This window comes from Hylobates moloch, unplaced genomic scaffold (genome assembly GCF_009828535.3).
Source record: "Hylobates moloch isolate HMO894 unplaced genomic scaffold, HMol_V3 SCAFFOLD_19, whole genome shotgun sequence".
Taxonomy (NCBI): Eukaryota; Metazoa; Chordata; class Mammalia; order Primates; family Hylobatidae; genus Hylobates; species Hylobates moloch.
The window spans coordinates 8131579-8145295 of record NW_026652294.1 but is presented as its reverse complement, the minus strand read 5'-3'; the positions used below and the strand labels follow the sequence as shown (position 1 = coordinate 8145295).

General features: G+C 44.2%; 1 protein-coding gene across 6 annotated transcripts in view; it reads left to right on the top strand.

Annotated features, from left to right (window-relative positions):
* The window catches only part of HPS4 (HPS4 biogenesis of lysosomal organelles complex 3 subunit 2), a 31557-nt gene that overhangs the window by 5379 nt on the left and 12461 nt on the right, over nucleotides 1-13717 (top strand). For 4 of the 6 annotated variants that reach the window (XM_058431933.1, XM_058431935.1, XM_058431934.1 and 1 more), the window contains exons 4-11: nucleotides 1349-1492; nucleotides 5595-5702; nucleotides 6116-6232; nucleotides 8038-8132; nucleotides 10254-10326; nucleotides 12616-12652; nucleotides 12772-12825; nucleotides 13325-13421. In XM_058431933.1, coding sequence (XP_058287916.1) covers nucleotides 1349-1492; nucleotides 5595-5702; nucleotides 6116-6232; nucleotides 8038-8132; nucleotides 10254-10326; nucleotides 12616-12652; nucleotides 12772-12825; nucleotides 13325-13421 — 725 coding nt within the window. The remainder of the gene's footprint in view (nucleotides 1-1348; nucleotides 1493-5594; nucleotides 5703-6115; nucleotides 6233-8037; nucleotides 8133-10253; nucleotides 10327-12615; nucleotides 12653-12771; nucleotides 12826-13324; nucleotides 13422-13717) is intronic. The other 2 variants (XM_058431937.1, XM_058431936.1) reach the window with 1 other exon arrangement.

Genomic DNA, 13717 nt, shown 5'->3' with positions numbered 1-13717 from the left:
TTCTCCTGCCTCAACCTCCCGAGTAGTTGGCACTACAGGCGCCCGCTACCACGCCCAGCTAATTTTTGTATTTTTTGTAGAGACGGGGTTTTACCGTGTTAGCCAGGATGGTCTCGATCTCCTGACCTCGTGATCCACCCACCTCAGCCTCCCAAAGTGCTGGGATTACAGGTGTGAGCCACCGTGCCCAGCAATACTTTGCCAATTTTAGATGACCTGTCTGAACCTCCTCTTCTCTCTCTTTTTTTTTTTCCTGGAGCAAATTCTAGATGTTGCGTCATCTCACCAGTATCAAGCAACATCTCTAACTGAAAAGGGCATTATTTTGAACATTACCACACCTAACGAAAGTTACAGTAATTAGTAACAGTAATTCCTTAATATTACCTGATACCCAGACTGTATTCAAATTTTGCCTTATTGTCTTGGATATTACTTATTCTGCTCTTCCTTCCTTCCATGCACCCATACTTCCATCCTTCTATTTCTTTTTCTTTTTCTTAATAAGGATCCAAACAGCATCCACACATTCTATCTGGTTATTTTGTATTTTAAGTCCTTTTAATAACAGTCCTCACCCAGCCACTCATCTTTTCCCCCCTCCTCTATGCCATTGAATTATTGAAGAAACCAGGTCATATGTGTGGTAGAGTGTTAGAATGTCCCACACTCTAGATTTGGCTGATTTGTTCCTCATGGTGGTGTCATTTAATGTCTCCTATCCACTGTATTTCCTTTACATTAGTAGTAAGATCTAGAGTCTTGGTTAGGTTCAAGCTCAGTTTTCTAGGTAAGAATTCTTCATGGGTGGTGTGTACATTTCCTGTGCATACCATACTGTCTGGGTGTCCTGTGCTTTAGTTAAGGCTAAGGTTGATTAGGAGATTCTGTATATTCCCTCCTGTGACTGTGCTCTGACATGGATAGTTGGGGTTAATCTGCGTCACTCTGGCCACTCTGTATGGGGGATTTGAGTAGGAGTGAAAGGCTCATGCTTCTGCTAAGCATATGCCTATAATCCTAGCAACAGAAATGCAGTTCTGTGCAATCATCTCATGTGTTCCTGCTGGGTGTTCTCTTAGGGTTCAGTCCTCTCAGGTAGGGGTTGGCAAACTTTGTAAAGGGCCAGACAGTAAATATTTTAGGCTTTGCAAGGCACGTAAGGTCTCAATCACGTGTTCTTCTTTATTGTAACCTTTAAAAAGTGTAAGAACCATTCTTAGCTTACAGGCCATAGGAAAACAGGCAACAGACTGGATTTGGCTTGCAGGCTTTAGTATGCTGTAAGAAATGACTTAAGAGTTCAAGAATTTCAGCTTCCTACGTGGAATGTGCTCCTTTCCCACAGACCGTGCTTGACCAACAGGAGTTGCTTTGTGGACAGATTGCTGGAGTTGTCCGCTGTGTTTCTGACATTTCTGACTCTCCTCCTACTCTTGTTCGTCTGAGAAAACTGAAGTTTGCCATAAAAGTTGATGGAGATTACCTTTGGGTAAGTTGAATGGCGGAATCAGTGCTGAAGTGTTGCAATGATAAGTTTAGGAAGTTATGTTGTTTCTGAGTCTTGAATTTAGAATTATCTGCCCCCCCAACCTCATCCATGTACTGTGTTTAGTAATCACCCTCGCTTGCTGTGGTACTCTCTGCAGGTTCTCATCATCGAGTGCTTTCCAAAACATTTCTAACATATCCTGCATTGCACACAGCTGGTTTCTCCTTTCCTTTCAAAGACTTAGGCCAACTTGTGGAAATTCTGTTTACTCTGTGTTGTAAATTGAGTTTCTATCATCATCTTTTCTTCTCCATGCTCTCTACACTTACTAGGTAAGTGACCCAGAGAAAACACTGATAGATATGTGTTAGGTTTCAGAGAACCCATTTAAAAAAAAAAAAAAAAGAATATTGCTTGAGTCCAGGAGTTCGATATCAGCCTGGGCAACATAGTAAGACCCCCGTCTCTATAAAAAAAAATTAAAAAATTAACCAGGTGTGGTGGCTCATGCCTGTGGTCTTAGCTACTGGGGAGGCTGAGGGGAGGATTGCTTGAGCTTAGGAGTTTTAGGCTGCAGGGAGCCACGATTGCCACTGCACTCTAGCCTAGGCAACAGAGTGAGACCCTGTCTTAAAAAAAAAAAAAAAGAATAAAAATCATTCCTTTACATTCTAATAGTAGCATATAATCTAAAGTGCTGTTTCCCATGGCTACATTTATTTTAAGGCTTCCTGAGGTAAAGGGATGCTTAAGTGTGGGATGCTATATTCACCTTTGTAGTATTATTTCTAACATTTTATTATGAAAATTTTTAAAAGTACTGAAGAGTTGAATTTTACAGTGAATACTCATATACCTCCTCAATTCTACAATTAGCATTTTATTATAGTTGTTTTATTACCGATCTATTCATTCCTTTATCCCCCCATTAATTCAAATTATTTTTATTTTATTTTATTGAGACAGGGTCTCAATCTGTTGCCCAGGTTGGAGTGCCGAGGTGTGACCTTGGTTTACTGCAACCTCCGCCTCCCAGGCTCAAACGATCCTCCCACCTCAGCCTCCTGAGTTGCTGGGACCACAGGCATGCACCACCATGCCCAGCTAATTTTTTAAATTTTTTCTAGAGGCAGGGTTTCACCATGCTGCCCAGGCTGGTCTTGAACTCCTCAGCTCAAGGAATTCTCCCGCCTTGGCCTCCCAAAGTGCTGGGATTACAGGCACGAGACACTGTAACCCAGCCCCAGATTATTTTGTTACAATTTTCAAAGTAAGTTGCACACATTAGTGTACTCTCCATGCAGATACTCTATCATGCATATCATCAACTAAAATTTAATGTTTGGGGCCGAGCGCTGTGGCTCAGGCCTGTAATCCCAGCACTTTGGGAGGCCAAGATGGTCGGATCACCTGACGTCAGGAGTTCAAGACCAGCCTGACCAACATAGATAAACCCTGTCTGTACTAAAAATACAAAATTAGCTGGGTGTGGTGGCACATGCCTGTAATCCCAGCTACTCAGGAGGCTGAGGCAGGAGACTCGTTTGAACCCGGGAGGCAGAGGTTGCAGTGAGCTGAGATCGTGCCATTGCACTCACTCCATCCTGGGCAACAAAAGCGAAACCATCTCAAAAAAAAAAAAAAAAAAAAAAAAGAAGTTTAATGTTTGTTTGTGGTTACATGCTTTACAGGCGCCTGTCTTGCCACTTAACACTTGTGAAATTCGTTCATGTTGTTGCATCTATCGGCGTTCATTCCATTTTATAATGAAACAGTATTCTGTTGTCTGAATATATCACAATCTGTTCTTCTTTTGATGGACATCTGAACTGTGTCCAGTTGGGGATATTAAGGATAAGGCTTCTGGGAACATTCCTATACAAGTATTTTGGTGAACACATGTTTTCATCTCTCCTGGGTAAATATCCAGTCCTGGAACTGCTGGGTCATAGAGTAGGTGTGTGTTGGATTTTATAGGAAACTGTTAGACCTTTTCCTTTAGTGGTTGTACCATTTTACATTCCTACAGTGGATGTACCATTTTACATTCCTACCAAGAATGTATGAGAATTCCAGTTACTCCACATCCTCATCAGCATTGAGATTGACAGTCTGTTCATCTTAGCCATTCTGCTGGATGTGCAGTGGTATGTTATTGTGGTTTTAGTCTTCACTTCCCTGATGACTAATGATAGTGAGGCCTTTTCATGTGCTTAATGACCACTTGAATATCTTCCTTTGTGAAGTGTCCATTCAAAGCCCTGCCTATTTTTTAAATTGGGTTTTATTTTTTAAATTGAATTGTAGTTCTTTTTATGTCCTAGATACCAGTTTTTTGTCAGATACATCTTTTTAAAATAATTTCTCCCAGTTTGTGGCATGCCTATTAATTTTCTTGTTGTCTTTTGATGAGCAGAAATTTTCCATTTTAATGAAGTCTAACTTATCAATTTTATCTTTTTATGGTTATTGCTGTCTGTGTCTCGCCTGAAAAAACCACTGCCTACTCCATTGGAGGAGATAGTCTCCCTTTTTTATTTTTGTAAGAATTTGATAGTTTTAGCTTTTAAATTTAGATCTGTAATCCACTTTGGGTTAATATTCGTGAATGGTGTGAATAGAGGTCAAGGATCTTTTTTTTTTTTTTTTCCACCTGGATAACCAGTTCTTCCAGCATCATTGTTGAAAACATTTTCCTTTCCCTATTGGATTTCCCTTTGGTTCCTTTGCCAAAGATCAGATGACCATTTAAGCGTGGGTCTATTTCTGGACTCTCTTCGGCTTTTCCACAGATCTGTTTGAAGATTCTGTGTGAGTACCACACTGTCTTGATTTCTATAGCTTTATAGTAAGTCTTGAAACCAGATAGTATAAGTCCTCCAACCTTATTCTTTCTCAAGATAGCTTTGGATATTTCAGGTTCTTTGTGTTTTCATTGTACAATCAGTTTGTCGGTTTCTGAAGAAAAGCTGGTGGGATTATTATTGGAATTGCATTCAGTCTGTTCATCAATTGGAAGAATTGAACACTTCTTACATGCCAGACTGTTGTAAGCTCTTGGATTACATGTGGGAACAAAGCAAAGATCCTTGTGCTACTGTAGCTTACATTCAGAGGGAATTTTTGTTTATTTGTTTTCTGTCAGGGTTTATTAGTTTAAATATCTGATGATTCCCTTAGGACAGATTCCTAGAGGTAGAATTACTACATCAAGTAATAGGAACATTTTCACACTCTTTAAACATATGACCAGATTACTTTCTAACTCAGCAAGTACTTTTTTTTTTGAGACGGAGTCTCGCTCTTTTGCCCGGCTGGAGTGCAGTGGCACAATCTCGGCTCGCTGCAACCTCTGCCTCCCAGGTTCAAGCGATTCTCCTGCCTCAGCCTCCTGAGTAGCTGGGACTACAGGCGCCCGCCACCACGCCCAGTATTTTTAGTAGAGACGGGGTTTCACCATGTTGGTCGGGATGGTCTCGATCTCTTGACCTCGTGATCCACTCATCTCGACCTCCCAAAGTGGTGGGATTACAGGCGTGAGCCACCGTGCCCGGCCAAGTATTTATCTTCTGTGGAACTAATCACTACGCTCAGCATTTTGGAGATCTAGGACTGGGAAGATCGTGGTCAGTTCTTGCTCTCAAAGCACTCTATCCAGCTGGAGAGACATGATGGCCATTCATGAAGGAGTTTGAGTCCTGTCCGTTGTTTGTAATGGAATCCAGATTAAACATCCACTGTCCAAATAACAGTCCTAACAATGCAAGGGTCAAAAAAAAGGTCAGCATTATTGGCTCGAGGTACTAGAACAGACCTTATGGAGATACTGAAATCGGTGGTGGGCACTGAAGGTTATAAGTTCTGGGGAAATGAACAATAAGGAATAGGACATTTGGGATTGGACAACATGAACTGAGGTACAGAACTTACTTGTCCGTGGAGATTAACTTGGCCAGAATGGAGGGTGTGGACTCAGGGACAATAGAAGATCAATTCCGATGGGCCAGTGAAGTCAGATAATTGAGAGCCCTGGATGCCAGGATTCTGGGCTTGGACTCAAAGAGAAGGAAAATGCTTGTCTTCCTGGTTTCTCTCTTTACAGGTGCTGGGCTGTGCTGTGGAGCTCCCTGATGTCAGCTGCAAGCGGTTTCTGGATCAGCTAATTGGATTCTTTAATTTTTACAATGGACCTGTTTCCTTAGCTTATGAGGTATGAGTATGGGATTGAGGAGTCTTACATTGGGCCTCTTTATAAAAACCGATATTGCCAGAATGCAGCACTTACTCTGGGGTCTTGTATACTTCATATAAACACATTGTGTCTGGGGACAAGGTCAGGAGCTCTTGGAGCCCCCTCATATCCCTTTGGGCCTAGTGGCATAGGTCACATTTATTCCAAATGTTTATCCCCATCTCCTTCCTGGGATGTTTAGAAAGCGCAGGCCCTGCTTGCCACCCCCATGCGGCAGGTGACGTGGATCTGTGATAGGGTAGGTTTAAAACAGGTCCCCCCTTCCGGTCAGTTTCCTGTGTGAGGAGCAATTTTTGAGGTAGTTGGGACTCTGGCCAAAGAGTCTGTCCCTCAGAATCTCAGATATTGACCTGAGGCTCTTTCTGTTTTAGAACTGTTCTCAGGAAGAACTGAGCACGGAGTGGGACACCTTCGTCGAACAAATTCTGAAAAACACCAGTGATCTGCATAAGATTTTCAATTCCCTCTGGAACTTGGACCAAACTAAAGTAACATTTTCATCCTCCTCATTCATTTTGTATGTAAGACTAGGGCTTCTGGATACTTATTTTAATATTCCTGAAGTGAACTATATCTGGAAAAGTGAGTAGAATGTCACTTCTCAGGCAGGGCCATGACACAGCAGGTCACCTCTCAGCCTCATTTCCCTTATCCAAAGAATGGTGTCAGCATACCTGCCTTCTAGAACTGTTTTGTTTTTGTTTTTGTTTTTGTTTTTGTTTTTTTGAGACGGAGTCTTGCTCTGTCGCCCAGGCTGGAGTGCAGTGGCGCAATCTCAGCTCACTGCAAGCTCCTCCTCCCGGGTTCACGCCATTCTCCCGCCTCAGCCTCTGAGTAGCTGGGACTACAGGTGCCCGCCACCACGCCCGGCTAATTTTTTGTATTTTTAGTAGAGACGGGGTTTCACCGTGGTCTCGATCTCCTGACCTCGTGATCCGCCCGTCTCGGCCTCCCAAAGTGCTGGGATTACAAGCGTGAGCCACCGTGCCTGGCCCTCTTCTAGAACTGTTTTGATGATCAAGTGAAGCAGTACCTCAAATGACACCAAGTAAATGCTCAGTAAAGGGAATTATTATTTTATTCATGCCTCTGGAGTGTTGAACTCAGTAATCTGAAGGCCGCCTCTCTTGATATTCATATCATATGATCTAGTTATTCTCAGCATCAAAAATGCCCAGCATGAACATTTCAAAAACAAGGTTGCTGTCTTTGAGAGAGAATGGTTGGGAACTGTTTTTGTATCTCTGAGCCGCTCCGTTTGCAGTTGGCACTCAGTGAAACCTACGTTGCTTGTGTGGCTGGCCTGACCACCTGTGCTGCCCCATTAAGAGCCAGCTACCTGAGCCCTGACTCACAGCCCTCTCCTGTGTCTCACTGTGATAGTAAATAGTGTCCCTGTAGCAGGGGTGTGGTGCTGTGACTCAGCCTTCACAGAGCATGACTCCACCAGACATGGGGAAGGGTTTTCCCTGCTCCAGTCTGGAAAATTTCCTGTAGCTGGCCCCAAAGCTTTATAGAATGGCTGGCTGGGACGGCACAGTCTTGAGGCTATGAAGAATAAACTTCTTAATGTGTCAGCAGCTCCGGAGGCTCCATTAACACTAGTTCTAACAGCTGGTGGATACTTGCTGGTTCTAGCTGGCAGGTGGAAGTCTGAGGAGGCTGCTGGTTATTGCTGGCTCTTCCTGACCAGGTCCAGATGCTTTTGTTGTATTTTTAGGGACTTCTAGGCCCCTGACTCCATACAAGGAATTTGGAACTGAGGCATATTTCCCCGAGTGAAAGAGCATGATGTTTTCATTTTATGTGATGGAATAGAGTCATGGAACCTGGTCAGACATAAAGCCACCTGTATCACCATGGGGATTGTGCTTCAGAAGGAAGGTGGAGGATAGGGTAGGTGGGTTTGACCTGGTACCATGACATGTATTTATAGGATACACCCTCCTCTTCTGCTGCCGTCAGGTCTTAGCATTCTCAGGGTAGATAGGGTCTCCCAGGCCATCTACTCTGACCCCTTTGAATAGCCATATGCCATATTTGCTGCACCTTCTAGCTTCTGGACAGGCCTCCTTGTTCTAAGAATTTGGCATTTAGTGGTGTCAGCAGTTCTGAGTATAGAGAGGTAGAATAGTCCCAAGCCGTGGCACAGCTTTCACTGTGTGACGCATTCTCCTTTTCCAGGCTTTGAGCTACACCCTGTCCAGCTGTTCTGTACAGCCCTTTCCCCTTTTCTCCCTTCCTGATTGTGAGCATGCTGATGGGTGGGCATGATGCCTCTTGCCCTGCACAGGTGGAGCCCCTGTTGTTGCTGAAGGCAGCCCGCATTCTGCAGACCTGCCAGCGCTCGCCTCACATTCTTGCTGGCTGCATCCTCTATAAAGGACTGTGAGTAACTCCGGACCCCTCTCCTCCAGCCCCATTCCCCTGCTGCACAACTGACCATCAGCCACCTCCAGATCACAGTGGGGAGCCCAGTCTCTGGCCAGTTCCAAGTGGGCTGGTTTGGCAAGTATCAGGTAGTTTAGATTTGACTTAGTTTAGAAAGACAGGTGTGTACCTGTCTTTGAGCAAAGCGGAGAAATTGGAAATAGTTGTGTTCAGAAAAGAGTTAAGAATGTACAAGGAATCCCTATAATTCTCAGTATGGGGCATGCTGGAATAGTTGTCAGTCTGCAAAATGCTAATGCAGAGTCCCCAGCATTGCCAGCAGCCAGCACTGTAAGTCAAGAGGCATGGAAGGGGCCTGCTGTGGCCCTCCTCCTGCTGCCCAGAGACCCTGGTGTGCTTGCCTCAGCTCAGCTCTGCAAAGCAGCCTTACAGGCCCTTATCCAGCTGCCTTCCAGCCTCTTGGCTGGGCCTGTGTCTTGGTTGGCCTCTGAGAATTCACTGCACTTCTTCATGTAGTTGGAGGGCTTCTTCGTGAATCTGAGTGCCCAAGAGCCACTCTAGGTCATCTAAGGCCTCTCTCCTCATGGAGGGTTTGCTGTCACAGCCCAGGGCAGGCAGGGCCATTGTGCTGTGCCAGGAGCTTCCTGAGGAGCAGGTGACTACTGTGCAACTGGAGAAGCACTCAGGCTCTTGCAGGGGCCCTTGGGCCAGACAGGCTGGGCCCCAGATCCTGCCTTCTTTTGCCAGCCATGTGGCCTTGGGCAAGTTGCTTAGCCTCAATTTTCTCTTCTGGGAAATAGACATCCCTTTTGAAGAATGAAATGAGATGACAGATGTGGAAGAACTGAGCATAGACCCTGGTGGGCTTTGCACTCTTCTTCCTTGCCCCGGTTCTTATCATGGTGGTTCTGAATCAGCTGTGGGACTTCCAAGTTCGTCAGCGACATAGCCACCAAAGAGAGTATTTTTTTCCCCTTTTCTCATTTTGCATTTCTTAAATGTATATATATATATTTTTCTTTTCTTTTTTGTAGGGACGAGGTCTTGCTATGTTGCCCAGGCTGGTCTCAAACACCTGGCTTCAAGCGATCCTCAGCTTCCCAAACTGCTTGGATTATAGGCATGAGCCACTGCACCCAGCCTGTATTTAAATTATACGGCTAATACATGAATACATTTTCACTGTAAACAAATCAATCAATAGAGGAACACACAGAGCACAATTTAAAAGCCCCCCTTCTTTCTTCACTGTTTTTTTTCTTTGTTTGTTTGTTTGTTTTTGAGACACAGTCTTGCTTTGTTGCCCAGGCTGTAGTGCAGTGGCATAAACACAGCTTACTATAGCCTCGACCTCTTGGACTCAAGTGATCCTCCCACCTCAGCCTCCCATGTAGCTGGGACAACAAGCACTTGCTACTACACCTGGCCAAGTGTTTGATTTTTTTTTTTTTTTTTTTGTAGAAATGGGGTCTCACTATGTTGCTCATGGAGGTCTCAAACTCCTAAGCTCAAGTTATTCTCCCACCTCAGCCTCCCAAAGTGCTGTGATTATAGGAGTAAGCCACCGTGCCCAGCCTCTCCCCGCACTCTTAACCTGTCCTCACCATTGGCAGTTTGGTGGGCATCTTGCTCTTTCTGTGTGTTTGTCCCCACCGGTACATGTATGCATATATTGATTTTGTTTATTTTTGCTATCTCCTTAAATAGGATCACATGGTTTCTCAGTGCATACAGTGAAGATTTCTTTACCAGTTCATATGGGTCCACCTCATTCTTATGAGGGCTGCACACATTTTGGGATTCTGGCTGTGTTGTGCTTTACTCTCTTGTTGATGAACATTTTGATGGTTTACTCATTTTTTAATTGTTTTTACCATTCTCCCTGTAATGAATATTCTTACGCATACGTCTTGGTACAAGCTGAGTCAAAGGGTTTGGATATTTTAAATGTTGGTAGGAACTGCCAGAATGCCCTCTGTAAGGGTTTTACCAGTTGAAACTCTCACCAGCCAAGTCCCCAAGATCTTCGTCAACACGGGCTGTTAGGCACCTTTAAAATTCAGAGTGTTTTGGTGTATTTCTTCTCATGGTGTTCTTGTTCTGTGTGTGACCTCCTAGGATTGTCAGCACCCAGCTCCCGCCCTCCCTCACCGCCAAGGTCCTGCTTCACCGAACAGCACCTCAGGAGCAGGTATTGTAAAGTCCACCCACCTGGCTGGACGGCATGCCCCAGAGCACCGGTCACCAAGCCTGAGGCTGGAGGGATCAGGAGCAGAGGCCGCGGAGCAGTTGTTTCACTTGGTCTTGTCAGGACCCCGAGTCCTCCAGTGTCATTCTCCTCAATAGTGAAGCCATTGGCCAGGCTGAAAGAAAATGTTTTCTTCCACAAGCTAGGCCTGGATAGTTGTTTTTTCTTCAAACCAAGTAAATCTGTGAGAATTCGACTTCCCATAAGAATTTGATGTCTCTTTATGTCAAAGAGATGTTAGACTTTTCAGAGACAGACTGTAAAGGATGTGTCTTTAGAAAGATTTAGGGGGTCGGGCACGGTGGTTCACACCTGTAATCCCAGCACTTTGGGTGGCTGAGGCGGGCAGATCACTTGAGGTCAGAAGTTCAAGACCAGCCTGGCCAACATGATGAAACCCCATCTCTATTTAAAGTACAAAAATTAGCTGGGTGTGGTGGTGCACACCTGTAAATCCCAGCTACTTGGGAGGCTGAGGCAGGAGAATTGCTTGAACCTGGCAGGCAGAGGTTGAGGTGAGCCGAGATCGCGCCACTGCACTCCAGCCTGGGTAGCAAGAGTGAGACTCTGTCTCAAAAAATAAAAATAAAAAAAAAATAAGGAAAACAAACTCTTCTAAAATACTTCCATTTTATATTTGTTTAATTGTTTTTATATTGGAAAAAAAAGTCATGCATACTCATTGAGAATAAAATTGCCCATCTTTGAACTGTACAGGGATAACCACTGCCAGCGTCTGGCATATCTCCTTCTAGTCCTTTTTTTGTTTTGTGTATGAAGCTATGGTTTCCAGTGTATCACGAGGCTCTCTTTTTACACGTATTAGATAAGCAGCCATGTAAAATGCTGGTGGGGCTCTATTCAGCCTCCTCAGCCACTGTTGCTATAGGTGTCAATTTGAGCAGCCTTTCTGGGAAACACTTGGATAATGAGAACGTTAAGGATGCCCTTTATTTTTTTCCTAATAATTTGACTTCTAGGAATGTATCTTAAGGAAATAATGTAATTGCTGCAAAAAATTTATACTCAAAACTTGATCACAACAAGCTTTATGAAGATGAAAAATCAGACAAAACTTGAATGCTTAAGGTAGGAGGTAGCAAATTATGGCCTGTGGGCCACCTCCCTACAAATGAAGTCTTATTTGGCTGCTTTTGAGCTATAATAACAGAGCCGAGTAGGTGGGACAGAGACCATATGCCCTGCAAACCCAAAAATATTTACTGTCTCGTCTTTGGCACAGAAAGTTTACTAATTACTGGTCTAAGGTAGGTAAATGATTAATTTACTCAGATCACTTAAACCCTCATAAAATTTTAATCAGCCGTTTAAAATGGCCAAAGATGTTTTAATGGCAGGAATTGCGTGTTACTGTTTTAAGCAGAAATATGGAATTTTATATAGTGTGGTCTGAAAAGTATAAAAAATGCATAGGCTTAAGGAAAAAATACCCAATATTAATAGCACTAGCTTGGGGGTGAGGGATTGTATGTGATTTTTTTTTTTCAATGCTTTGTCTAGTGTAAATTGAGGTTAGGCTTAGTAATCTAAAACATGAATTTTTAAAAAATCATCAAAAAAGAAAGAACACCATATCATTCTAAGATTGAAAGTCATTTTGGCTAGAAGAGCAGTTCTTGTTTGGTTTTGTTTTGTTTTGGTGGGTTCTTTTGGAACCCTCAGATTGAGATAAGAGATGTTTTCATTTTTGAGAAAATAATCAGGTTTCAGGCCCTGATTGTGAACCAGAACAAACGAGAGATCTGGTATAGCATTTTGTTTAGGTCAAATCCTTTATAGTGAGAGTCACAGTACTTTGACATTTTTATTATAATGGAATTTATGTGAATTCTACATCGGGGCTGTGGCAGATGTGACTGTATTCTAGAATACGAGTTCCCCAAAGGTGTAAAAGAGAACACGAATCCTCAATTTTGTTCCCAGAAGGGAGAGAGACTGAGAAAATCAGAACGTAGAGTGTGACGTGAGTTTGGGTGGAGCTGCTGCCTTGCAGCCTGTGTGGGCCCAGGTTCTTGCTTCATCCCAGCCATAGTGGGAGCCAGCAGCTTGGGGGAGCTTCTGTTCCATCTGCTTGGCTCTTAGCATGTGGTTGGGACAAGCTTTCTGGGCCTGGCTAAGTTTTATGAACAGATGGCACAGCAAATTCCTGATGGTTAGGTCAAGAGGAGAATGTGGTGCCCAGCGCCAACTTCTGTGTGTGTTTGTTTCCAGAGACTCCCAACGGGAGGGGATGCCCCACAGGAACATGGTAAGTAGTGAGGCACATGGTTGCCTCTTGAGAATGGCAGTCTTTTGTGCCACCTATCCCTATACAAGTTATGTGAAGGGCCGAGCCATCTGCATGTTTATTTCCTCTGCTCATAATAGGAAAATGGATGTCATGGAGCTTCAAGAATCGAGTTACCCACCAGAACGCTAATGGTAAAGCTATGATTTTAGGCATGCTGTCAAATCCCTGCTTTCAGACCCTCCTTAACTTCATACTGTGAGACTGCTCGGTCAAGTGCCAGGAGATTGTGATTGGGAGAGGGTAAGACAAACAGCGACTGCCAGAAAGACCTTTTGCAGGATGTGGAGGCGTCCTCAGGAGAGTTATTTCGATTTATTCTGAAGCCTGAGTTGGAGCAGATCCCTTTCTTAGCTTATATCTTCTTCTTGTAAAAGTGCTTTTCAACTTTTCTCTCCCGAACATCTTCCTTCTCCAAAGCTAGGAGTCATGTTGCCTGCAGGGACTCTTTCCTTACTGGGCCCAGGAGTTCGAGCTGCAGTTTGGCAACCTGTGTCCTGGCTGAGGAATGCACTCACAGCACCCCTTTCCGAGCCCGCATGTGGGTTGGATGCATCACGCCAGTGCAGCTATTGCCCGTCTGCCCTCTCTGGCTCGGGGGAAAGCCCTGTTCATGTTGCTTTGCAATTCCAGGAGCAGCATTGCCCCCGAATGTCCAGATTATCCCTGTTTTTGTGACCAAAGAGGAAGCCATTAGTCTCCACGAGTTCCCAGTGGAACAGATGACAAGGTAAGGGAGTGCACAGAGAGTTAACCTTACACCACACCTGAGGGACCCCATCGCGTGATTGGTTGAAAAACAAACCTCTGATACATCCCATCCTTCCTTAATTCCATCTTCGCCATGCCCTGTCTTGCAAGGGAGCATCTGGATCTTGAGTTCGTTAAGAAACAGAGTGGCATAGTGAGATGACATTGGCTTTCACATCCCAGATCTCTTACTTATACCAGTATGGGACCTTGGGCAAGTCCATTCCCTGCCTGAGCCTCAGTTTTTTCATCTGAAAAGTAGACACAATAGTATCC